The 27,964-nt window shown below is 36.4% G+C and overlaps 1 protein-coding gene across 4 annotated transcripts in view; it reads right to left on the reverse strand.

Moving 5' to 3' along the window:
- Window positions 1-27,964, reverse strand: part of FBXL17 (F-box and leucine rich repeat protein 17) — a 277,159-nt gene that overhangs the window by 95,117 nt on the left and 154,078 nt on the right. For 3 of the 4 annotated variants that reach the window (XR_013924857.1, XM_080371967.1, XM_080371966.1), the window contains one exon: window positions 550-626. Coding sequence is in view for 3 of the 4 variants with exons in the window: in XM_080371967.1 (XP_080228093.1) it covers window positions 550-626 (77 nt within the window). In the remaining variant the exon portion in view is untranslated. The other variant, XM_080371971.1, reaches the window with a different exon arrangement.

The following is a 27,964-nucleotide window of genomic DNA, read 5'->3' on the forward strand; positions in this document are numbered from 1 at the left end:
GATAAAGCAGCCTCCGCAAACATACTCAAGTGCTCAGAAGCTTTCCTATTCCAGACACAAATTTTGCCTCTCTATGTGGCCTATCAGCCAGAAAGCCTAATGCATAAGCTGCTCCTCTCTATTTTATCATAACAGCATTTTAAAGGGATCATGAAGTTCATTCAAATTTTACAGCCTACAATAGGTAATCAATCCACACTCACAGCTGCTTAGTTATGCTTTTACACCATCCAGAAATGCACATATATATTTTGATTTTCTCTCAAATGCTCTCCTGGTTTCCAGGACAATCCAAAGGCCACTCCACCCAGTCTGCCCAGTAACCGTCACTTCTATAAGGAACACTTTGCAGCACATATGCACACTGACTTTCATACATCTAACCACAGATATTTTTAGGCATGTCACTTTTTGTACATTTCCTATTTTTATTGATAAAGGGTTTGAAAATTTTTATCTATAAATTTCAGACACTTTTATAAGAGACCCTGTGCAAAGCTAGTACAGCTCAATCTTCACAAAACCAAAAGATGTAGTTGTATTACATACCATAGTCAGTGATCTTACAGGACACTAAATACAGCTCCCTCAGGTTCTGGCCTTCTTTGGCAATCACCTCCACACATCTGGAAGACACACACAGTAAAATCACTGTTAAAAGACACGAGATCATTTTCAAATAGCAAAAGCACAGTCCATAAGTCTAATGTATTGCATCTCAATTTTTTCATTTTGTAAATTGTTCCATACAGTTCAATGAAAATGTATATGGCTACATGTATGCACTGGCGAAAAATATTATTGTACCTTGAATGCTTTTATATCAATATTTTGATAAATCTTTGAATATGTGAGTTGCTTGAAACATATAAAGACAAGTCCTTGGGAGAATAACACAAATGTGAATTTCCATTTCTTTATTAGTCTGTAACTTTGGAAAGCTTCTGTTGAAAGATTTAAGCTTTGAGTTCCTTCTTCTAGGGAAGAACTATAAATGCACTGTAATGAGGACAAAAGATAAGAAAATTAATTTCAAATCCATGTTTGTATTCCTTCAGCGATTATTGCAGGAGTCAGCATGCATCAGATCATGAAATGCTACATGCCACTGATGTTCCAATATGTTGCCAGAGAAGCTTGTACAGATCAGAAGAGCTTAGTTGTTTGCCTTGTCCCAGCTGTGATGAATTTGCAATGAAACATGTTAAGATTTTTTTCTGTTAATCTTGTTTGACTTCTTGTAAGCAAGAACATTAATATGAATTAATTAATTAAATGATTAATGAAATAAAACAGGGTTACTACATACTTGTGATCAAGTCTATATTAATGTTATGTTTGCAACTGCATTGTCTGTAGTGTATCACTTCAAAAATATAGTTCATAAAATATATTTTTATTCCAATTAATGTAAAAGGCACTGCTGTTCATTAGATCAGCCAACATGACTATTGTACACATAAAAACAATTTAACACGTATATTTTATAGGATAAATCTTAAGAATTTCTTCTGATCCAATATATTCCTCTTTAATTTTCTGATCAATTACCCAATCATCTACTCTGCCTCTTAAATCAACCCTTCTAGTGTACACAATATTAAATTACTTGCCAATTTAAAAACAACAACAACAAAAAAGGTACTGCTGAATTTGTCATAGCTTTTGGAAAATATACCAACATCCTCAGGGACCTTTTTCTTCCACTTACCACCACCAATAGATTATCTCCCAATCTAACTGTTCATGCTGCCAATTTTAGATTTTAAAAGCAACCACCTAAATCTTACAGCTTACAATAACATAATAACTGAATGATAGCCCTTCCTATCTATTTGTCCACTCCCTGCTTCCTTCTTCTAAAATCTAGAACAAAAATTCACTACTACTGCTAAAACAGCATGCCTCTGACAGAATACCTTAATCATAATTCCTTTATCACCATTATAAATTTTCAACCCTTGAAAACTGTGAGAGCATAATATTTAGAAAACTTTTGCAACACTTATTACTGGGAAGAGGTTGCCTTACTGTATGAATATACAAAGAAAGGAAAGAATATTTAACATGGTAACCCCTGACAGGGAAGAAAAACAGGGTTAACCTCTAGATTCTATATTTGTTTAAACCTGCAACTTCTCTGCTAAGAAAATCAGCAAGCATGACAGTTATTTCTCTTTTAGAAGTTACAACAGGACTATGCTTTTTAATGTAAATTAACCCCAAAATTATACATTTTCATTAGGTTATTTTCCTAAAAATCAGGTAAGATTTAGAGCATTAAACACATTCTACGTATGTCAAAAAACTTCTGTTCCTGTAATACATGATTTTGAACAAGAATACTTGCCTTTGTTAATTGGCTTATTGACATCACCTAGGCCATGAGAAAGATTTTTAAAAAAACTTATTTAGTACAATATGTCCTAATAATGAGATTTTTATTGATATTAGTAATATGAATAAAAAGAAAATTATTAACCTGTATTTTATTAGACAGTACGTTCATTAGATATTTCAGCAAATAAGCTATAAATGAAACGTGAATGGACACAGCAGTTAAAAGAAGCTTTTATTAATTTTTATCACACATATAATTTAACAGAGTACTGAAATTATGAGACACTTCTTACTTTGGATAAAAATTCCAAACCTAGAAAAATATTTTGAAAATTTTATCTAATGACTCTACAAGTTTCCAAAATATTCTTGTAATTTTTGCCTAGTGAGAGACAATTAATTGATGAGAAATAAAATATAGCACTCAGTGTCCAACAATATCAGAAGACAGTCAAGATGACATAAAAGACTACCCAATTTTCCCTACCACTTCAGTTATGCAAATTTCCAATCAATCAGGGTCAAATTTTTATTATCGGGGCATAGACATATCTGCATGTGCATCCTTCAGCATTCTTGTATGCTTAAATCTCAGGATGCTGGACATTCTCTGGCTTCAAACAAAATCACTTCAACTGTGCAGAAAGGAAGTTGTAGTTTCTGTCCCCACTCCCATAGGATGCCGGCATATATTTACAAACCTCTCTTAGCTAATAAAAGAGTGCTAGAAATGCAGCGTTTGAGAAGAAATTTTAGATGCAGTCAGTCACTTGATTCCAGGAACAAAGGACAAAACTACTTGCCAGCGTGGCCTTTATATCCTTTAATCCTTCCATATAGTGCCAGATCTAAGGGTTAAAGCTTTTTCAAGTGGCTTGAGTGACTTCAATCCTGTTCTTAATGACATCTTGGAGTCTAAATGAAATACTGTTCATGTTGTCCTAATGGAAAAAGAAAATGTTCACAGTCTTTAGCTATTTCTAATAAACAAAACAACAAAAAAAAGAGGCAAAAAATATAGCTTTGACTGCCTCATTTCTTTTTGTTTTTTTTTGAAAATATTACAATCATGTAACATCTAAAAGAATGAGGTAATGACATATCTAGCTTAGAGAAGAAAAAATCTAAATATAATTGAAATATTGAATTTATAGGGTTTTTTTTCTCTGCCTTCTGTAACTTGCATAACTCAATCTAACTTCAGTTTTAATTTCTGTTGTTCTTTCTACAGATCATTTCCATGTAAATCAACCTGCAGACATAGAAGAAACACTATATAGGGCCTCATTATCCTCTGTTCAGTAGAGGGTCACACAATGCATAATTGTTAGTAACAACTGATTCCTTCACAACAACAGGAAAAATAAGAGTACTTGTGTATTTATTACTTCTACCTTTTAATCTCTGTTAAATATGACAGCAAAGAAAAAGGTTAAAAGAACAAAATTAAATTAACCTTTTCTAAAAAGCAAGGATCAAGTCATGTTAATTCTTTTGTAATAATCCATCAAAATTACATCAGATTATTGCCATATCTATCTCTGGAAGTCTTTATATTTACAATGTTGTTGAATATAGACAACAAAGAAGTTAACCTTAAAAACACATCAGCATTATACTGGTAAATAAAGAGAATCTAAGCTATTATTTAAAGAGTAGCAAATGACAGAAGTGGGCAAAAAGACAGTTGAGCCCTGTAAAACTTGGGGACCAACCCCTATGTGCCAGGTAGCTAATGTGATGCCTCTTGGGCATGGTAACAAGAGAGTGCCAAGGCAGGGAGATCTTTCTAAATCTCTTAACCCACGGTTACTGAACAGGCTTTTATCAGCTCATCCTACTAATTTTAATAACAAAGAGGCATGCAACATTTCGGGGAAGCAGAGAAAGTTACAGGGACACAGATATTTCTTTTATATTTTTCCTCCTAATGTATTAAAATAAAAACATTCTTCCAGGAAGAAAAGTAATTTTCACACTCAAAGTAATTTATTACCAAAAATGAGACAAAGGTTCACTGGCCAAAGGATAAAGAAATACTACTATAATTAGAGCTTTGATAATACACAACTCTGGATCAGAGCTGCCCAAAGCTAAAATCTCTTCACTTCTTACTTTATAAATCAGTATTATTTAGAACCATGTAATGCATGAAAATATCAAAACAGAGAACATAAAATACTTATTTTAGGAAGAAACTGCTTATTAATTAAACTTGAAAATATTATTCAGCAAATTCTTATGCCAAGCTTTCTCTAGATCTACTCAATATTTTATGAATGCTTTTCTCTGACAGACTGATATGCAATTCAGTTTTATCGCATTTGATTCTAACAGTAGAGAAATTAATATCACACACTGTAAAATTTACAGTGCAATCATAAGCAAAAGGCAAAGATAAGAAATTGATTCCACACAAACAAACCAATCAAACAATATTTCAGAAACTAAGAATATAACTAAAACCATACTACTTACTGTCAATACAAATACTTACAAGACCAGAGATGTAAGACAACTAGAGCTTGCTCAGCACTGATATTGAACACATCATTTCAACATCCCAAAGTTCATTATGTCCAGAGACTAACGAAGTTAAGACTGTCTCTCACTGTTATAATTTCTAAAAATGTCCTCCTACTTGAAAAGCTAAACAAATCTCAAGAACAAAAGGATACAATTATAATGTTGCTAAAATGCCAGCATTTAAAACTCTCAATCTGGGTTACAGAAACTATGGAAATCTGTCTACTAATATGTACGTGCATTTATTGCTCTTCCCACCTGGTCTGAACACAGGACCAGAAAAATTACTTAAGTGTACAAAGATTTACTGGTATAAAGCTTCTCTGCAAACAACTCTCTTCTTCAAAAGTAACATAACTGCATGACTGAGGCATAGGTAACTTCAAATTTAGGACTATCATCTGGATGGCTCCGACAGATAAATCTGTGCAATGAATTCGAAAAGTCAAGGTTTCTGACTTTCCATGATGTAATGCAAAATGGAAGAGCTTAAAAATCAGAAAATAAGTAATTTAAAGCCCCATAATTTTCTTCTCTTTACCCAACTGATACCTACGTTCTTTGACTTAAATGAAAGCTTAAGGTTAATGATTTAAACTGTGCAAGGTTCTGCCTGTGAGAAAAGATACAAAAGATCTTTGAGTAACAGAAATTCATTGTGTTTTCTATACATATACACGGCTTTTATGTTTTCGGTCTAATTCTAAAAACATTGGAAAATCATGTTTGTAACAACTGAAAGGAACTAATGAGAAAATATGACTACAGTATTTGTGGAGTAAATGGTCCTGGGAGACCTCGTTACAGCCTGAGATGCTCTGCAGCCCCAAGTGAAGCTAACTGGAGTTGCAATATACTGGTTAAGAGATCACAATTTAAGGGAGTGAGCTTCACTGACCACAGAGGTGAAAAAATTTAAAACATTAACAGACTACCTTGGCAAGATTCAAAATTAACATCAGAGTGTTTACACGGCTTCTTTGCATTGCATTGGCATATTTGTCTCTGAGCAGTAAAGTGAACACCTTACTATCCTTCAAAACATAACCAAGACCACTACTGGAAACCAAAAAAGAGCCTGGAAAGAACAAAAAGACTAAAATATATATCATGAAAAACCAGAAATCTTTCGCAAAGAGATATAAGGAACTCCTCAAAAATTAGAATTTCAAAAGTTAAAATCAGGCAGAAAACAGTAGCTGTCTACAAAATAATAGAGTCATTGGTTTTGATAACTCAAAAATTCCTATGGAAGGCAACAATGTAATATAATACCCAAGTCTCTTCAATAACTAAACTGAACTTCTTACCACAGAAGCACATACAGAGTCTTAAGAAACTGATGTGATTTGAAGCCTTCTGCACTCAGAGGGAATAATCTGAAGGCTAAAATTGTGAAAGGTCTAACATTTTACTGAGAGATCTGTAACTCCTTGTAAAACCTTGTAACAATAGATGATGAACTTCATAGGCTGATGAATACTTATCCTTGGTTCAGGATTCTCTTTTATTGGTCTCTCTTTATTTACATTATGAACAACATATATATTTTTTCCTAATACTTTAGAAGAAGAAGAAGTAGTATGATTTTTACTTGTCTTTCCATTATCCTGCTTGTCCTGGTTTCAGCTGGGATAGTTAGTTTTCTTCTTAGTAGCTGATGCAGTGCTGTGCTTTGGCTCTGATGTGAGAGCAATGTTGGTAGGACACTGATGTTTTTAGTTGTTGCTGGGTGATGTTTATATTAAATCCAGGACTATTCGGTTTCTGGGGCCCTGCCAGTGAGATGGCCGGGGGGGGCATGGGAAACTGGGAGGGGACGAAGCCAGGACAGGTGACCTGAACCCCCCAAAGGGATATTCCACACCATATGATGTCATGCTCTGGGTGAGGGGGAGTGAGCAAGTGGCTGCATGGTGCTTCGTTGCCGGCCAGGGTTAACCATGACACCGCTATACAATTTTTACTGCCATTTTAGTATTCCAATCACATTCAAAATACATATTTTAAAATTGTTTTTAATTTGAACAGCAAGAACTGCATATATAAGAAACAGTATTAATCACAGAAGCAGCAACACAGGGTAAGACTTTCAATCAAAAACACAAACTGAATTTGAAAAGCACTTTTCATCAGGAGCCGATATGCAAAGTGTCTCTAGTTACACAAGTTAACAGCAACTATCTTATGGCAGTCACTAATTTTTGATTAGCAGGGAGGCATTTTTTAGAAAATCAATGTAATTTAAAATTAGGTTTACCAAACAGTTTTGTCACTTACAGCACAGGAAAACAGACAAGCTTTTTTTCACACTGGAACTCACAAACTACAGAAGGAAGGGCAGACCAGTCCCACCGTGTCTTCCTGTGCTCTGAGCCAGTCAGACACAAGCAAGCTCCAGTCAGAGAACTACACAGATAAATTAATCAGCACTGTGCTTAAGCCATAATGCCCTGTCTTTCAGCAATAAATATCTATTTTCAAATATTTATTAGTAGTCTTACCTAAAATTAAATGCCTTTATAATTCCTGTTGCCCTGACTGCATGTAAATCCAGCAAGCAATTAGAGCCAAGAAAGGAGAGATTTAGCAAATTGTTTAATTCCACTATCTGACATCTACATGTAGTAGTATTTCAGGTGGCCTTTGATTCCTTTCTGGCTTGGAGGAACTAGATACCATAATGGATTTGACAGAAATAAACAACTATGAAAAATAATTTTATTCTAAACCCCTCACGGATCTGATTTTCCACAGCTAATCATGCTGGAGTCTGAAAGACAATTAAATGGTATCTCTTAGTTTTTAAGAACTTTGAAATATTTTGGAATTCAGATTTGAGATGAAAATACCCATTTAATACAGCACTTCAAATACAGTTTCTTAAATCCACTGTGGCAACTTGTCACCTATCATAAGCAAAGACAAAGAACTGTTAATACCAGCAAGCCAATGCACGTTTCTTAGCAAGCATTGTTTTGTATTATGCAAACAAATAATGTCTTCCTTCTTGAACTGTTTCAGTTGGGCCTTTCCACTGGAAAACTGGTAATATACTTGCTTTACAGTTATGATACAGCTGGATTACTTTGCTATATTAGGGTGCTGGTGTAGAAAAGGCACTGCTTACATACATGTTGCTTCTTCACGGCTAATGTCATGATGGCTTTTCCTAGGGCAAGTGTAAAGGTAACTATCATAATGTTATCTAATTGCAAATACAAAAATGTACAGATTTAGATAAAAATGACTACACAGCAGCTGTAGACAGGATCAGGAGTTGGCAAACTAGATTCTACTTCTATGTATGTAAATAAATCCTTGTGAATTCAAACAAGATACTTGATGTCCCACCACCTTGGTTTTATTTACATAAAGTGTACTGCAGTATACAGAGAGGGTGTGATGACATTCAGCTGCTGAATGTGTGTTCTGGCTGAATAGTTGAAATTATTAGTAATTGACGCTGTACATGGAAAGAAGTTCAGAGACAGACCATGACGCATGCTGCTGCTCCAGAGTGCAACGAAGAAACACTCAGGAGAAGGAAAGCCTGAAGTGTTTGCTGTAACTCTCTCTTCCAGCACAAATCACACAAGCGCATATGACAGCGCAGTTGCACCATTTCTTGCATGGGAAGACTGCACTTTGAGCAGGACTAGCTTTACTTCTTCCTGGCCTTTTAGACATTATACTTACATGCTTCAGGCCTCAAGATTTTTCCTGGAGTTACAGTGGCCTTGGTTTTGATAGATTTTTTTTTTTTTAAGTAGTCTTGTGCCATCCCATTAAGGTATAGTATGTAGAGTAAGAGTGTCCATAATCTATTTATTTTTACTGTATGCACAATAGCCTTCTTGCCTTAAAAAAAGTTTAACAGTAAAAATAAGAAATGGTAACTGTACTGCTGTGCTCTGACTTCCTCAAAATGTTCTTTATACTGTCCTTTTAGAACACTTGGATAAACTTTACAATGTTTTCATAAAAATTTAAAAAAATCACCTGGTATTTTGAAAATAAAGTATTTATAAATAAAGTGTTTATACAGCTCTATACTTCTTTATCTCAACAAGGACTGCACACATATGAAAGAAGATTTCACCACATTCACTGCTTGATTTTCATACCAGAGAAGTTGAGATACACTTCACTGAGCTTTGCACACAGGCAGCTAAAGTAATCTATTGAGATTTACTCTTTCAGTCCTTTGCATCACTTTTTTCTAATCCAGATAAAACCCTAACCTCTAACCAGCTATTCTTTTATGTATACCTTTAAAGACTATTGTTTCTTGAAATGACAGTGCAGATCATGGTCAATGGGTGATGTGGACTGAGAATGGACTTAACCAAGGGTCTCTCCTGCTAACTTTAAAAAAAGAGCAAAACCTCTGCCTCAGTTTCTCCTTTCTGAAACGCAAACACGTTCTATAAATTTATCTTTTACTGTGCTGTAAGCAGAAGTGATTAAATATGGGTAAAGGCTGGGTTCTGTGAAAACATAAAATCGGTGTAAAATTTTGATAGATACTCTGAATTCTATTCTTGGGAGCAGTACTATTTCTAAGAGATATCATGATCTAAATTTATATGAGATGAACAAGGTTTACAGGGAGAGGAAATATCTTTCATTAGACAGTTAAAAAAGTAAAGTCTTTTACAGGACATAAGGAAGCTTTCTGCAAAACAGTCCTATCATCAGATCTGATCTTTCTCCTCTACTGCTGAAGGACATTTAAGATTGGAGAGAATTTCTGCTTATATAAAATGATGATAGAGCAGAAGAAAAGCCAAGATAATTAAAGAGGAAAAAAATAAAACCCAGTACTCATCATAATTCATGTATCTTTGGAATTGATTTGGGGTCCAATTCTCTTTATATTTTAAGAATTAGAACAAGTTGGTAGATATGTTACATTAATTTAATGCTGCTGATGTTAGTAAAACTGATGACAGAAAAAAATGAAGCTCAGTTTTGGACAAATTCTATAAAGAAGAGAGATTAAAGAATGAGCAATAACTGATTTCTACAGTTCTCAGGCAAGGCCAGTACATTCAGGTCTCTCCCAAAGGTCATCATCACAGCAAAGCTTGTATGTGAAATCTGGTATATTTCTGATCGCGTGTTACAATAAATTTTTAAGTATACAAATTTCAGCCAAGGAAAAAACCTCCATAACTACTACATTATTAAAAGTCTTGATTTGCTGTGGAGTACTATATAAATCTTGATAAGAATGCCAAGGTTCTTAGAAATTTCACTTTAACCTAGAGAGAATGCACTGAGATAGCAATGACTCTTACAAAAAAAAAAAAAAAAAATGCCTAAAGGCATATTTCAGAACCTCTTCACAAAATGATTATGAATTCCTTTCCATAAGGCTGTCTGGCTAGCATTTCTATTGCTGGTACACTGCTTGGAGAAAGCAACAACAACAACAAAGCCTGATGGTACTGTCTGTGCTTTGTATTAAGTAAAATTGCCTCCTTTTAACTCAAGACAGCAAGGATACTAGCAAAAATATTTACCAGAAATGAAAGAACAGTATTTCTTAATACGTGTCAAAATCTTAGCAGATCACCAATTATGTTCTGTAAATATGGTTTTTAATACCACCAAACAATGTACGAACTTCACCTAGTATTATTGAATTCTTAAATGTTCTTCAACACTCAACAGAGCAACTTTTCATATTATCCTACTGGAAAATGATGTGGCTAGGCAGAGTAGTAGGATATACTGCACCCTTTTAAACTGTAGGAAGAAAACATGTCAGTTTTCAGTAGCTGGAAAATCCATAACTCGCAAATGAAAAGAAGGAGACATTCCTTTCTGTTCCTGATTTAAAGTACCATCAAAAAATCAATCAGATAATTAGTCTGAATTGCTGTAGTAGGTAAAAACTGAAAATTTTCAACAGGTAGGTTAACCCGTTGTTAAAATCTGTAAACTAAAAGTAAACCCTAGAAGATATATTCTACCTAAATCAAGGATTTATATTTTTACATGCAATGTACATAATCTGTAAAAATTAGCTTTATTAATTGAGCCTGAATGCTGATCCCTGTGACCACTTAGAATCTCACAGAAAATGCAGTTTCCCAGACAGTTATGCAGCAACAGAAACAATTTTTGGCACCTTGAACATCTTTGCATAATTAAGAAGTCCAAAAGCACAAGAAGATTATAAATTTACTTTATATAATGTAATGACAGATGCCTTACACAGTAAGATGTAAGTGAAGAAACATTTTTCAGTCCCCCCTGTCTTAGGGTCCCCTGAGTCTTGTTAAGATGGTTCTGATTTTGTGAGGGGATTGAGCATGCTGGTAATTATATATATTTGGTGTATCATAGCATTGCTTATAGTTTTGTAAAAGAAACATCACTGAGTGTTTCTGCTAGCACTTGCATCTGCAGAACATTGTCTCACTGGCTAAAAGCTATCTTATTTGTTAACATGTAATAAATTGCCACCCAAAACAAAAGAAAAAAAACCTTAAGAACAAATAGCATGATTTTGACGAAGTTCTATGAGTTTGGTAATTTCTTCTTCCTAATCTACCAGAAGCATTTAACAAACTATTGCACCCAACAATTAATATAATATTCTAGCTGTTTCTCTGTTCACTAATGTAAATATCCTGAATCTTCTCTAAGTTTAGATGTCTTTCCAGCAAGGCTTCAGCTAACTTTGCACTGAAACAGAACAGAAATAGTCATCTAATTCCTTAATGGCATCTCAGCTATGACAGTGATTATTATGTTCTGCTGCAAGACAATCAGGAACAGCTTCAAATGATTGCTTAAATTGATCCAACTGGACCCACAAGGGTGCAACTGTCTAAACCATCAGAAATTATGTAGTCAAAGTCTACATATTCAAAAAGCCAAGGAAATTTCCACAGGTTGTATTTTTGCCTCTCTGGAGAACACAGACAAGAATTTTGTGATGTATTCATAAATCATTATATGTAACTATCATTCCATAGAATTTTTAATAAACCATTACTCATAAAATATAAAAAAATCTATGAAATCACTTAACTGCAGATCTGTCTTTCCCCACTTTCCTGTAGTAATACATTTAAATTAGGGTTAGAGCAAGCCACATTTATTTCACTGACAACTTTAAAGACATACCTTTTAATTCTACATATATTGCATCTAAATCATAAATGTTGCTGATGGTTGAAGCTTTACAAGGAAAGGACAGTGTTACTACATTAGACGTAGGTCTAAAACTTGGCAGTCACTTAAACCAGGTCAAACAGAGTTGGAATTTCCAATCTCTCTATGTAAGAAGTAATTTCCGTATCAAGGTAACACAGGCACATTTTTTCACTCAACAGGGAAGATGGGGGAAAAGCAAAGTAACTAGTGCGTGTGCTTGATAGAAACAGCAGGGGAGCAGGAAAATGTTACATATTTTCCGTACGTGCAACTCTGAGAAATCACTGAAGGAATAGTACTAAGAAGACATAAGAACAAGTTGCACTTTTATTTCCAGACAGCTGAGCAACCTAGACAGCAGAAGCATGCTGATGGTCAGCCGGAGGAAACATGCCCACCACTCAACACAATGTTTCAGGTTATTAAGAAATTAATTCAAAGCAGATACTGCTCCCTAAAGTTGTTCTGACATCTATTGCGTTCAGAATTTCTAAGGCTGCCACCACATTTGCTGCACCTCATTAGAAAACCTGTAAGAAGAAATCTCTAAAATAACATCAGCACATTCTGTACTTTAAGAATAAATAGTGTCAGAGGACACCTTGTTTCAGAAGTTTCCAGTGTATACTAAGATATTCACAGGTTACACTGACAGAGATAATAGGAAAAGATTATGCTCTCACTCTCTTAGTTCTGATTAAATTAACAGTTTTCAAGGTTCACATGGAAGCCTCAAATAATTCCCGGATTACTGGCAGAACCCATAAGGGAGTCTGTTATCCACTGCTAGACATAGTGCAGTAACATTATAAATTCAAATTGTCACCTAGATAAAAGCTTCCTTGATATTTCTTACTAACCTGCCTGGATCTAAAATAGACACAGGTACACTTGAGTTTCTATTTGTCTTTAGGTCCCAGAACTTACAGGAGGCCTGAAAACTTGTTTTCTAAGTGCAAGGTTGGAATTCCATTAGGAGGTGAATTGGCAACTAGGGCAGTTCACAAAACACTGGCACTGTGTTCACATTAGATTGAAAAATGAGTTTCTACCTGTTGCTCCCACTTCATTTTTTGGCTGACACTTCTTACTTTCAGCATCGAGTACACCTGATGAGTCTGGTTTAGAGATAATGACCCTCCTCATGGCAGAAAAATTACATTTCTGTATAAATCATAAATGTAAAATTCTTTGCCATGGCAAGTAGTTTCGAAGTCCAGGTACAGATTCTCTCTGATGTGTCCAGAAACAGTATTAGGCCTTCAAACTGTCTTGATGACAGGTTTAACTCCACTACTGGTTACTTCAAAGTGATGACAAGATCTTGAAATATTTCCTCTACTAAACAGCATCACAATGTGCTTGCAGAGATGTGTTTTAGTTAATGTTGGTTTCAGACATACCAGGAAACATATAGGTAGTGATATGGCAGACTAAATCCGTAGCTTGGGGCCATGAATGGAACAAATTAACATTATTTAAGCGCTCAGACACCAGTCTCTTCTGAAAATTGTGCCACAAAAATCAGAGCCAGACTCTTCATATTCACGTTCTAGCCAGCTGTCACACAATTACATTTATGAAGTTTTCAGTAAGATTACTCCATTAATAAGTGGGATGTTAATGCCTTTTTTTATTATTTCAGCAACTTTGGGCTTTATCTAGAGTTCACTTCTTATTTCCCTCTGGCATCGGCATGAATTCTGCACATGTGGCTGAACTTCTTTCAGTATCTCTACTGGTTTTGTTGAGAAAATTATGACAGTAGCTCTGTTTATTTCTCTCGCAGCAAAACCAAGGGGAGTTTCAATAAGCAGAGCTCGTATGTCCTGAGATCTTTCTCTCCATTGATCTTGATGTGACCACTCTCTCCTGTTTGACTTAATTGTGTGGCTCTGGCAGAATTAATCACTATATTCTAGGCACTTAGAGATGTGATTTCGTTCATCACCATGATGAAATAAAGTCTAAGCATCTTCAAGCTGACTCCATTCCCTCTGATCTTCTGAATAAAATTTACCTACTCTGTGATGGGGTTTCTGACAGCAGAGACTTAACCTAGACCAGTGTGAAATAATGTTTCTGTGCTAAGTGGAGCAACCAGCTGAAGGGGCAGATCATGAAGAATGCGGGTTACATGTCACAGGAAAACCAACATCGTATCCTCTCCTGAGATTACATTATTCTATTACAGATATAGAAACAGACTAACATACCTATAACTCAGGCTGTCACCAATCATGTTTTCCAGTTCAGCAGGCTTCCAATCTAATATGTGGTCAAACAAGATGATGACCATCACAGGTATGAAAACAGATAAAGCATTTGTAACACTTCCTTTAATCCTAAGTCACCACTAAATTAATTTTTTTTTTAAGCTCATAAAAATTTTTTTTAAATACTTGTTTCTTACAAATATGTTGCTTACATATTTGAATATTATGAAGTAAGATTTTCTCAAACTTTCAAAACTGTAAACGTGCAATAGTGCAGAATGTGACTGGCTGACTAAGAATCTTCCTAATAGACTTCCCTTGATTCCTGCTTATGGATTGTATTTTCACTTAAAAATCTGTAATTGATGAACCTTGGCTAACAACAATTCCCTCCCATTGTATCACACAGTTACAAGCAGAGGGACATGGTCATGTTCACACTGTCTCAGCAAAGTACAAAAAGTGAAAGATCTTTGAATCAGGTATTTATATTACACTTTAACGACTGCTAGATGAGAGTTGTTTTGCTAAAGATTTAGATATTCCCGCTAACATTGAAGAGTCAGTTATTATCACTGCAACATCAAGAATGCTGAATTGTATATCTGAATACAGTACTACACGTTTAAGGAAGTAAATAATCAGCAGGCATCAATTTACATAGAAATGATAATGATTATGACAGTCTGCTGTCTTTGTGATCTTTAATGCCAAGTTTTTCCGATAAAGATTTTTGTGTGTACTGTGAATTAATAGATGATGAATAGATGAAACATAACAGATAAACAGTATCTGCATATTTTTCTATACTTCCATTTATGTAGGGTTTTTCCATTTTTTTGGTATATGAATATGAAAACAATGCTAACGATATTACAGTAGCATATTGTGTGCACATACACTGGAAAGAGGAAGCGGTTTCACATGATCTAATTCCACCCCTTACTATCACTCCCAAACAAAACACTGCCACCTTGCATATGTAAATTAGACATAAATAATGTGACTATAAAACAGTCCATAAAACAATGCTAATTTTTTCTTAAGAAAAAGTCCTGCAAGTGTGAGTACAAATTTCTTCATGTCAGGGATGGATATGGTTGTAGTCACACTCTGACTACATCACAAAGGCCTGCAACTAATTTACAATTTGACAAGAAATAATTTTTGGAGCATTCATCAGAAATAATCTCAAAAGTATATGCCTTTCAGTCATTCTGACTCAGACATTCTATAGGATTTTATAATTGTTGGAGACAATGTAAATCTTCTGTCCGTCAACTTCCTTAATTTCAAATCCAGATAATCAGCTAATATCAATTAGTCAACAGTTCATGTTTAAAAAAAGGCAGTCCCTCTTCTAAAATGAATTTTTATTAATCTTATTTGGGATATAAACAACAGTTATTAATGGATAATTTAGAAGAATTCAGTGAAATGGATGCAGCATAGAAGGCATCCTAAAATAAACCATTAACCTTTATTACTCTAATATGCTGTTAGAATAATAATCCACAGTCTTTAGCATCATGATGTAAGAAACTGAAACTGCGCTAAGCGTATTCAAGTAAGAAAGATATCTAACTGAAATCCAGGTATCTATTCAATTGAATCAGGATTTGGAGACTTTTCTGTCCTTTAATAACTTTGCTACTGTAGGAATAAAGAAACAGCCATAATTCTTGCCCATCAGCTGGCATCAGCTATCATAACCACCATCGACTCCCGATACATTATTCTGAACCATTTTCAGTTTCCTTCAGTATGAGAAATTATGAAACCAAGGTCTGTCCCTGCACAAAATACCACAGTGATTACAGTAATCTCAGATCTTGATTTCTTGTGTGTCTCTCTCGTAGGCAGCTGGAGACAGAAAAAAAATTTCCCTTTCCACTGCAGCCAGTTTCTTTTTACCAGTGGTAACCTGGTGATTTCTAAAATGTCTCTACTTTTCAGTATGGCTCATCTTTGTAAGAAATGCTTGGACAAAACTGGATAACTTTGCCTTCACTGCCACCATCTGGGCTCCTTACTTCAAAAATAAGATTACGAGCTGTGGCACGGGGACTTCAGGATGCCTTGACACATATAATTTTGTACATATTTATTAACAATAGTAATATCTACTGACATAGCACCTTTTTCCTCTAAAAAGATCTCTGTCAAATGGCTTTCTTTTGTTCGGATTGCAGCACAAATGTAAAACCAAGAGCAGTTAAAATTATTTTAATCCCAGAAATTAAGATGAACCTACACTATCATATAATCTAAATTTTCACAACTGATTAGTGACTGCAAATGATGGCATGTCCTGTTATTCTAAGACATTAACATTTACACTCCTATTTCAGTTAAAAGTATCAAAACCTCACTGATGAGCCAAAGGCCTTGGGCTTCATTTCTATTTTAACTAGCTATACAGTTCCAGCAGCACAGGTCCCCAAATTAAATACATGCCTATGATACCATTTTGCAAACATCCAAAAGCTTCATTGTTCTGTTATTTTCACATAAAAACAAAGAAGCAACGGTGAAGGAGCCCACACAGACTTGGGCTGCCACAGAGGAATAGCTTTTGATACGGAATTCGGTGTCTGTGTCCACTTCCTTCTGTTGTCTTCGGTAATAATTGTGTGCTGTAGCATATTCCCTGACAATGAGGAAAGCAACTAAACCACTGAACAGAGGTGGCCATAGTTAGTTTTGGTTATCGTTAGGCAATGGCTAGGATGGGTTGGCAACTACTCTGAGGAGTTAGGATGGGAAACTAGTTATTCTCTTTTCACCTTCTTAACCATCAAGTCTCCCTCTAGCGTCCACTTAAACACATGTCTACTTACACTCATCATTTTCATTCGTACTTGTCCAGACTAATTGTGCTTAAGATACAAGACAAGAAGTCAACAGCTCAAGTCAAGTTCAAGAGTTATTAAGGGTGAGAACAGTGATGTTTGTCAAACATGGAGGAGGAGAATTTTCAGATTATGTTTGTACAGTGGGAGTATTTGACTTCCTACATAGAATGGAAAACTTCCTTAACCTGGTAGGTCTATTAGAAAAAGCCATAAAAGAAAAATTTACACCTACAACCACTTAAAGGAAACATTAAGACGACAGGTAAAGTTCACCGTACCTGTTACTGCAATATATTCACGTAATTAAAGCTTTTCCCCAGAAATTCTCAAAGTTGAAGCAACGGGGGTGGGGGTGGGGGGGGTGGGGGGAAAGACACTTTGCAAACATCCAAAAATGTTTAAAATCTGTTTTTCCTCTTAGTATAAAAAAATAGAATACAAAAAGAACAAATCAAAACCATATACTCCCTGAGTTTATATATAACATGGTTCTAAATTTTGTTTATGCCTCACATAAAACGATTCAGCTACGACCTCAGTGATTTGTGTAAACCAGCAAAATACCAGTCATTCAAATAATCCTTTGCAGACCTCTCAAACCAGCAAGATCAAGGAAGACAGAAGTGGCCGCTGATCTTTAAAAGCACTCTATTTATGGTCAAAGGCATATAAAGGTTCTTAATCAGCTGTTCTTAAGGATTCTCAAACAGTTCTGCAGTGGTCATTGAAGAAAATTACACTGATGTAATTAACAACTTATTATTATAGTTTATACTCCCATAAAAACACACTCAAATACTAACATCTAAGTTGATGGAAAAAAGTTATTTGCTTTTCTCTTTTATAGGAAAGGGAAAAAAGAGTCTCTCGATGTAATACATGAAAAGCCTCCAAAACTACAGACTGAGGTCAATAACACAGTGTAATACAGTAATTGAGTGACAAGAAAAATAATTTAAAAAAGACTAAATTAAGGTATCAGGAAAAAACATATTTCCTAGTATAAGAATAAATGAGCTATATAAAGTTTTATGCAGGAAAAGGAATTCTCTAGGGTCAAAAAGCATTTAAAGAAAAATGTTTAGAAGAACACCTTTGGAAACAGCAATATTAAAAATCAAAGGTAAAATTAGAGTGCTTTAACTTGTGTATTGAATCTACCAGTTAATAAACTAGATGATTATACTGTATCTTGTATCTGCTGAAAAAATGCAATGGAATAAAAGTAGTCACTGCAGATTTTGCCCTGCAATTGCTTAGCATATCCATATACTTCACAAACATACTGTGAGTCCCCATTAAAGGTTTCAGTGGTTTTTTTTAAAGACTGTATACTGGGAAAAAAAACAGGTCTTCGTAGTTCTGTTCAAGCTCCTTATATTAAGATCATAGAATGAGAGAGTCACAGAATGGGTTGGGAAGGAACTTAAAAATCACCTAGTTGCAACCCATGTGCTGTGGGCAGGGACACCTTCCACTAGACCAGGTTGCTCAAAGCCCCATCCAGCCTGGCCTTCAACACTCCCAGGGATGGGGCATCCACAGCTGCTCTGGGAAACCTGTTCCAGTGTCTCAGCGCCCTCACAGTAAAGAGTTTCTTCCTCATATCTAATCTAAATCTACCCTCTTTCAGCTTACATCCATTCCCCCTTGTCCTACCGCTACATGCCCCTGTAAAAAGTCCCTCTCCCGCTTCCCTGTAGGCCCCCTTTAGGTGCTGGCAGGCTGCTGTAAGGTCTCCCAGAGCCTTCTCCTCTCCAGGCTGAACAACCCCAACTCTCTCAGCCTGTCTTCATAGCAGAGGTGCTCCAGCCCTCTGATCATCTTCATGGCCTCCTCTGGACTCACTCCAACAGGTCCATGTTACTCTTATGCTGGAAGCCCCAGAGCTGAATGCAGTACTTCAAGTGGGATCTCACAACAGGGAGTAGAGGGGGAGAATCACCTCCTTGACTGGCTGCCCACACTTCTTTGTGATGCAGCCCAGGATATGATTGGCCCTCTGGGCTTTAAGTGTGTGTTGCAGCGCCACGCTGATCTTCTCATCCACCAACACCCCCAAGTCCTCCTCAGGGCTGCTCTCAGACCATTCTCTTCCCAGCCTGTATTTGCTCTTGAGATTGCCCCAACCCATGTGTAGGACCTTGCACTTGACCCTGTTGAACTTCATGAAGTTCGCATTGACCCACCCCTCAAGCCTGTCAAGTTCCCTCTGGAAGGCACTCCCTCCCTCCAGCATGTCAACTGCACCACACAGCTTGGTACTGTCAGCAAACTTGCTGAGGATGCACTCAATCCTAGTGTCCATGTCCCCAACAAAGATGTTAAGCAGCTCCGGTCTCAGTACCAACCCCCTGAGGAACATTATACTCATCATTCGTGGTGTTCTCTCTCCATTTCTCCTTGGACATCAAGCTACTGATGGCAACTCTTTTGAGTGTGACCATCCAGCTAATTCCTTAGCTACTGAGTGGTCTACCCATCAAATCCATGTCTCTCCAATTTAGAGTAAAAGATGTCTTGCAGAACAGCATCAAATGCTTTGCACAAGTCCAGGTAGGTGCCATCACTTGCTCTTCCCTCATCCACCAATGCTGTAACCCTGTTATGAAGGCCACCAATTATGTCAGACGCACCTTGCCCTTAGTGAAGAACATCCTTATTTTCCATGTGCTTTAGTGTAGTTTTCAGGAGGACCAGCTCCATGATCTTACCAGGCAGAGAGGTGAGACTGACTGGCCTGCAGCTCCCCAAGTCTTCCTTTTTTCACTTTTTAAAAAATGGAGGATACATTTCCCCTTTTCCAGTCAGTGGGAACCTCACTGTACTGCCATGACTTCTCAAATACGATGAATAGTGGCTTAACCGATTCATCTGCCAGTTCCCTCAGGACCCACAAATGCATCTTATTAGGTCCCTCAGACTTGTGCACCTTCAGGTTCCTTAGATGGTCTCAAACCTGATCTTGTCTTACAGCAGACAGTTCTTCACTTTCCCAGTCCTTGCCTTTGCCTTCTGTGACTTGGGTGGTGTGGCTGGAGCACTTGGCAGTGAAGAATGAGGCAAAAGTCATTGAATACCTGAGCCTTCTCCATGTCCTGGCTAACCAGGTCTCCCACTTCCTTCTGGAAAGGGTCTGCGTTTTCCCTAGTCTTCCTTTTATCACTGACATGCCTACAGAAGTTCTTCTTCTTGCCCTTGATGCCCCTGGACAGATTTAATTCTATCCAGGTTTTAGCTTTCTAATCTGAATCCTGACTACTCAGACAATTTCTCTGTATTCCTCCCAGGCTACCAGTCCTTTCTTCCACCCTCTGTAGGCTTCCTTTTTGGCTTTCAGTTTGTCCAGAGGCTCCTTATTGATCCGTGCAGTCTCCCAGCCCTTCTTTCCAACTTCCTCTTCATTGGGATGTATTACTCATGAGCTTGGAGGAGGCGATCCTTGAATACTAACCAGTTTTCTTGGGCCCTTCTTCACTCCAGCACTTCATCCCATGACCCCTGAAGAAGCCAAAGGCTCCTCTCCTGAAGCCCAGGGTAGCGATCCTGCTGTGCACCCTCTTTTCTGTCCTAAGGATCTTGAACTCCACCATTTCATGGTCAGTGCAGCCAAGGCTGCCCATGAGCTTCACATTCCCCACCAGCCCCTCCTTGTTGGTGAGAACTAGGTCCAGCATAGCATGTCTCCTCGTTGGCTCCTCTAATCACTTGGAGGAGGAGGTTATCATCAACGTGTTCCAAAAACCTCCTGGATTGCTTATGCCCTGCTGTGTTGCCCCTCCAACCGATATCAGCATGGTTGAAGACCCCCATGAGGATCAGGACTTGTGAACATGAGGCTGCTTCTACTGGTCTAACAGAAGGCCTCATCCACTCGGTCTTCCTAGACAGGCACCCTGTAGCAGATGCCCACTATAACTTCACCTGTCCCTGCCCTGCCTTTAATCCTGACTCACAAGCTCTTGGTCACCTCCTTATCCATCCCCAGACAGGGGACATCAATGCTTATGCTACTAAGCATAAATACAAATAATAAAAAAAAAAAACATGTAACAATACAAAGAACCCCAAACCCACTATACATAATTCTAAGAAGGAAAAAAAAAAGGTTTTGTCTCTTAGGGAATAATGAAACATGGATTTACAGATCTTACAAAGAATTGTTGCAGGTTAGGTATCTTGAACATTACAAATAACAAATACTTTTTTAATGTTGAATGATGTTTGAAACAGCTATTTGCTGTGTAATTATGGAAAATCAAAGATAAAACAATATGAGCAATTATCATAACCATCACTGAATAGTAAATACAAGTTGTTATACTAATACAGGCTATGTAATGAATAATAATACAGGCTATGTAATAAATATTACAGAGGCCTTAATATAGTAATGGTTCATGGTTTTGGACAGCAGCCTGAGCCGAGTGTTAGTATCTATGTTTGTACACATGTGACTACAATTGCAAATAGATACACAGCTTCCCAAGCAGCCCTATGAATGAAAGCCAGATAAATATGTATGATAATACATTTAAATTATATATTGAATTTTGTTTCTGAAAACGCAAGTTGCTGCATAGTTACATCGAAGAATCTGTCAGATGTGACAAAAAGGCAAAAAAAAAAAAGAACATCTACAAAACGTGAGATGCAAAACTTAATTTATCTGAAGAATTTCACATTGACTTGTCTTACTTTGGCATTTATCTACAAGTGAGGGGAAGGTGGACAGGAATGGACCTTAGAAAATCGAGGAAAACTGACACATAACAGCATACTGAGTGTCTTTTTATTGTTCATTTCAAAAGTAAGATTTCCTTCCAGTCCTCCAGAAAGATGTCTCCACACTTCCTCAAGTGTTTCATGCTGGCACTGATGTTTCAGAAAACCGTGGCAGCAATCAGTAGTCATGAAAGTAGCTAAAATTCTGAATCTTAAAACATCTAGCAGGAATGCATGAGACAGGAGAAAATCAGTCCAGCTTTCCAAAATAAGTGGGAAGTTCAATATAAATGACAGAGGCTGCTATCTGTAGCAGATCAAAGGGCTTCAAGCCGTGAATTAAGAGGTTGCCTGCTCCATACAGATAACCCTCATGTGGGAACATGAGGATGCTTTATAATCCTCAGGAAAAGTCAGTAAAAATCATGATTCCAAATGAACCTCTGCACATTGTGCATCATACATTTAGACATGTGTCAGAGCCAATACCAGTTTACTGTAGAAATAAATACAGCAAACATGATTTCACTTCTATGTAGGCCTTTTTAAAATCACAGCCTCTTAACATCAGTTCATTTATTTCAGATATGAAAAATACATATTCTTTGCTCCTTCTGCAACAAAAACATCAATGCAATTCCTTTTAAGTGTATTGAAAGCAGATGCTTCAGCTGTCTGGTTTTTATAACTAAGATAAAATATGTTGCCTTATGTATAAAAATAGGAAGATCTGTAACAGTATTGTTATTTGCCAGCTGAAATAAATAGAAAGCCTTTTCACAACAGCAGTTTATGGCAACAAAATTAAGATAATTCAACATACAATGCCACATAGGAGAACATGCCTGAGCCACTTCTCATGAATTTTTGAAATCCTAAAAAAATTCTCATATATTCAATAGTACAGTGGCTATTGTAATAAGCCAGGAAGGATCTTTTGCACTGAAATGAAGAATTAATAAAACCTCATATAAGTACAAACTGCCTCAAGCTGTGTTTGAGAATAGGATTGACAACTGGCTTTCATTAGAGGAAACCATATAAAAGAAATTGGGGACTATTGGAGAGATCTATGCTCATAAGGAGATGCATTTTGCCTGAAGCTGGGTATTGAAAACATCTTGGGTTTAGTGTTTCATGGTAAACTATATAAGCATCAAATGTTTCAAACAGTTCAGGGTACAAGGGGAAGCATTACCTGAAGAAAGTGGGATATCCAGCTATAAATGTGTACTTTTTTTATATCAGTATTATTGAAGATCTACAATTATACTGAGCTCTGTATTTCAAATAATGTAACCAGACATTCCTCTTTGGTCAGAACACTCCCAGAAAACTAAAAATTACTCCCGACACCTTGTCAAAAATATTTGCAATAGTATTTTGTCACAGATTTTCAGCAAGAAGTAGATTTTCCCCTTCACCCTTCTATTATGCAAGCGTCTTATATCTAACCATCTAAACTTTGTTCAGCGTCACAGAAAGAATAGACATGACCCTCAGTTTGACTACCACACTCAACTCTTGTGTTGTATATTCTGATGCAAAGATCCTTCGGCACATGACCCAGGGCAGGGAGCATGTCATATACATACTTTCACTATCTATTTTCTTCCTTTGTTTAAGTGGCTCTTTAAATTTGATTCCCACCATTTCTTACTTCATTACCAGCAAGGGCACCAATTCCTCCAGACTAACAGTTAGCTCAGAAAGTGTTAAGGGTAGCAGTTATCAACCTAGAAAGCCAGGGTACAGAAACCCATAGGGTACAAAATAAGGTATAGTATGTATGAGCACTGAGTAACTTTGGTGCCAGACAAAATGGTAACACATGCACAGAAATATGGGACACACCGAACGCCACCACCATAATTAACCAACGCAAAATACATTAAAGGACAATCAGCATCTATACTGCAAATAAAGGACCCTTGACCTTCACCTGGAGATCTCTGTGTAAGTACCATGCTAGAAAAAGGAGGATCCTGGAACAACATCTCCTTCCACCAGGGTCAACCGTGTCCAAACCTATAACCTAAATGTTTCCTATAACCAAGTTGAATGCTATTGTTTTACTTTTTCAATTATGTGGCCATGCCAACAATTTAAAACCATCCAAAAACCAGTGGCTCTTTCCAGCTTTTGATCAACATACTACTGAGCCTGCTGTATTCTCTGCTTCTCACCTTACCACCTGGCAGTCTGCCCTTCCCTAAACAAGCTCTGCAAGAAGCTCTTCTATGCTATGATTCTATGATATAAAGTGGGTTGGAGTAGAAAGATGGGAAAGAAAACTGCTGACAACTCTTCCTGCCAGATATATAAAAAAGAATGCTGTGATTTGACCTCCAGGAGCTTATGGATTTACTTTGTTGTTAGTTCAGACTCATGATGAACGATAAAAAATTTTCCTCTGTCCCAGTGAAAACAAATACACAGTTCATCCAGCTTCATACTGGGAGGAGCATACCACTTATCTGTACTCTAACAAGCTGGAACCTAAACAGCAACCAAGTGGCTCTTTCCATAGAGGAACATGGAACCCACAATATCTCCCTAGGCTGTTAACCCATCCATTAATAACTCAGACAAAAGCCATCAGAGCCTAGATCCTACATGAGGAGAAAAACTTTTATTCTTTCATGAGTCTTGGACAACCTACAAAAAATCCTCAATAATATAGACAAAAAGCCCACCTCAGTCAACCACCTTGCCTTCAAAGTTTGAAGAATAAAGTTTGTCAGGAGACTTGTAAGCCTATTCAGAAAGAAATTTTGAACAACTCCAAATTATAGCTGCAATTATCCAAGCCAAAGTAAAAAAAAATGCACAACTGCAAGAATAAAAATATATCAGAACAAAACACTTGCAGTCTCTATGTAACTTTCCTTCTGCAAAACACAGCATATAACACATCACCTTCAAAGAGCAGAGACACAATCAATCTACAGGTTCTTACCCTTTCATAACTCCTCTAAATGCCAGCTATACCAGTAAGTCTTTTGATATAAAACCTACCTCCACTATTTTTGCCCAAGCTCGTTGTGCTCCCTGAAGACCATAGCTGCCAACTGAAAATCTGTTCTTTTGAAAAAAGACAACACACATAAGTATTACAATATTGAGACCTAGGATGTTAAAACATAAGCAGTGAAAGCCAGCAAGAACCTTTAGTTTAGTTTAGTACACTGAAATGTTACTAGCCTACCCTCTGTCCTTAAAACGTTTTTCACCCCTTAAAATCAGCAATCCAGATGAAGAGAGGAATTACAAAACTGTGTTACAAAACACTATGTATTTTCTACTTTTACACAATAAATTGGGCACTTTCTTGTCAACCATTACAACTTAAAATGAGTCCCAAAGTGCTCAAAGCCAGACAAAGCTGATAAAATGGGAATTTTCTATACAGAGAACTAATTCAGCACAGCATAGCAAACTTACCACAGAAATGCTTAAAGAGAAAAATCCCAACCTGCCAGTAATCCTTCATTAACTGAGTTAACCAAAACCAGTAATGCTTCTCCGACATTTCAAGAATTCCTGCAAACACTACGCACAGAAGCCCTTACCGGGTGAAGTGGACATGCCAAACAATACTTTAAGATGCCTGAACAACATCCTGGCTGATTTGAAGGGCTTTCTAAAGGGCTTCCTGAACAGTGTATTTAGCTGCCACCTGGTGTGCATGACAGCTCCATCCATGACTAAGTTTTTCCACTGCCAAACTGTCACCAAAAGATCTTTTCTGCCTTATTACAATGGGCATCCTATGATGGTCACCATGTTACTTGAAGAGTCATTCCCTCACTTAAGACAAGCTGTTCTCTCTGGGAGATAAATATCTGCACTATGGCTCCAATGTAAGTGAGTATCTATTCCAAAAGTAAATGTATAATACAAATCCCTCTTTGCCCCCATACACAGAGGCTATGAGCTGCTGAAACTCAACAGTTACAAAGCATTGGCTGTTGGGCTAAATCTGGAGAGGTTTTTAGCTCTGGGGCTTGGCAATTCAATTCCCTTTATCGTCAAGGGAGCAATTAACCACAAATGCATTTATTAAAATAATACGCCTGTAAAAGCTGCTGTAGCTCATTCAATAGCATGTAAATTTAACCCCTCAAAACACAGAGATATTTTGTAATTCTGCTCCATAAAGGAAAGCAAAAATAATTTCCACTAGGACATATTATGCATGGTCACATTTAAAATAAACCTGAAACATGCATGAGCTTTCAATAATTTCTGTGACCTGAGAAATGTCAGCTTTTCTCATTTATACCTCAATAAGCTTTATCATCAGCATCCATCAAATAGCTGTATAGGAAACTGGCAATCTGAATTCTGAAATTAAATTGCAATTCCGCTCAGCTTTCTTGGCTGTTAAAACCATAACCATAACAGCATGCAGAGGAAGGGCAACCAGGTTTAAATGTGCAATTATTTCCTGCCCCAGACAGAGGACAGATTACAAAGGGCCAATTTTGCCATAAAGATTGCACTGGTTAATACAGATTAATACTGATTTATACATTCATCATAAGAAAAATAATATATGTTACAGCCTTTTTTTTTAGTTGCTAGTCAATTACAAAACAGCGATGAATTATTATTAAGTTATTATAGAACACATTAAAAGAAAAGAATACTGAAATGTGATCAAACTAGACAAATCTAAGAAATAATGGCAGTATGTACAGTCTTGTAAACTCATAAAAATATATATAAGGTAATTACACTGCTAGAAGTTCAAGCATATATGATAATCTAAGTTGAGATGCTTTGTTAGTACAATAGATACTATACAAAGAGATTTTTTATATAGTTCAGTTCTTCATTCTCAGAAAACAATGTTATTTAGACCCCTGCCTTAGAACACATCATTACAAATTTCAGGCACAATAGTAGGAAACCTGCAATCCTACACTTCAGATATATCTTTCATACACTGCTGGGCTAGCAACAGCATTTGAATATTGGTGTGAGTTACTGGGGGAAAGGCCACAATAACAGCTAGAGATCATGTGGGGAAGAAAATTAGATATACTGAAACAAAGCAATTTCCAGAGATCAGTGTCTGTCACTATGTATAAGGTTTTATCCCATATCAGCAGATGACAGAACTGTACTCAAATCTTAAAATGTTCTTAATAATAGTACCATGTCAACAGAAGAAGTGAGTATAAAACTCAATAAAAACAGGGTACATGACATTTGTGGTCCAAGTGATCACCTGAGAGAGACAGCCTGCTCATCAATAAAAAAGTGTTAAAAGACAAAAAACCCAAACAACAAAATAAACATTGTATAAAATAAAAGCTTGAATGTCTCTTGCTGGTGAATAAAATAGCTGTTGCTCTTAGAACAACCATTTTTACTTTGTGATGAAAGGCTGCATTAGGTTATTTGTTAAACTTCCTGGATTGCTTGAAAAGTAGAAAACGTAATTTCATATGCCCATCCTAATTTTCTCCATTCAGTATTTTGAGTAAATTGATAATAATGACTTGATTATCAAGCAACTAATTAATATAAAAATGAATTTTTTAATCACTCTGAGCCCATGAAAACTAAATGACTGAATCAAAGTGTTATTTATGCTCATATTTAGAAAGGACAATAATTTGCTTATTGGACTAATTAAAACTTTAAAGTGGAGACATAAAAGAATGAATAAAGGATAAAAAAATAACTGCTTGCTGCATCCTCTCTTATATTGTAATGACTGTAAATGTACATTGAAGGAAGGATATAAATGATAGAAAAAGATGATTATATGACAGAAAAACCCCTAAATTAGAATGAACCAAGAGAAATGTATGAGATTAGCACCTCCAAGTAACAGTAGAAAATATTTTACAAATGTAACTTTTTTTGATGTATGGGATATATGTGATGTGCTGATATATATGAAAATATAGTATTTTTGGAATTAGCTGTTAAATGATGAAGCTGTGTTCTGACATTCATTCTAAAACAATCTCACTAAGTAGGGGCTGGAAATTGTTCTTTGAGTTACTTATTGACAGACATTATAAGCAACCCATACTGCAGGATGGTTTAAAATTTTTTATAAAAGTGAAGCTACTGGATAAGACTTGGATACTACAGCTGTTTGATTCTTTA

The sequence above is a fragment of the Falco punctatus genome, assembly GCF_963210335.1.
Source record: "Falco punctatus genome assembly, chromosome: Z".
In the NCBI taxonomy this organism is placed as follows: Eukaryota; Metazoa; Chordata; class Aves; order Falconiformes; family Falconidae; genus Falco; species Falco punctatus.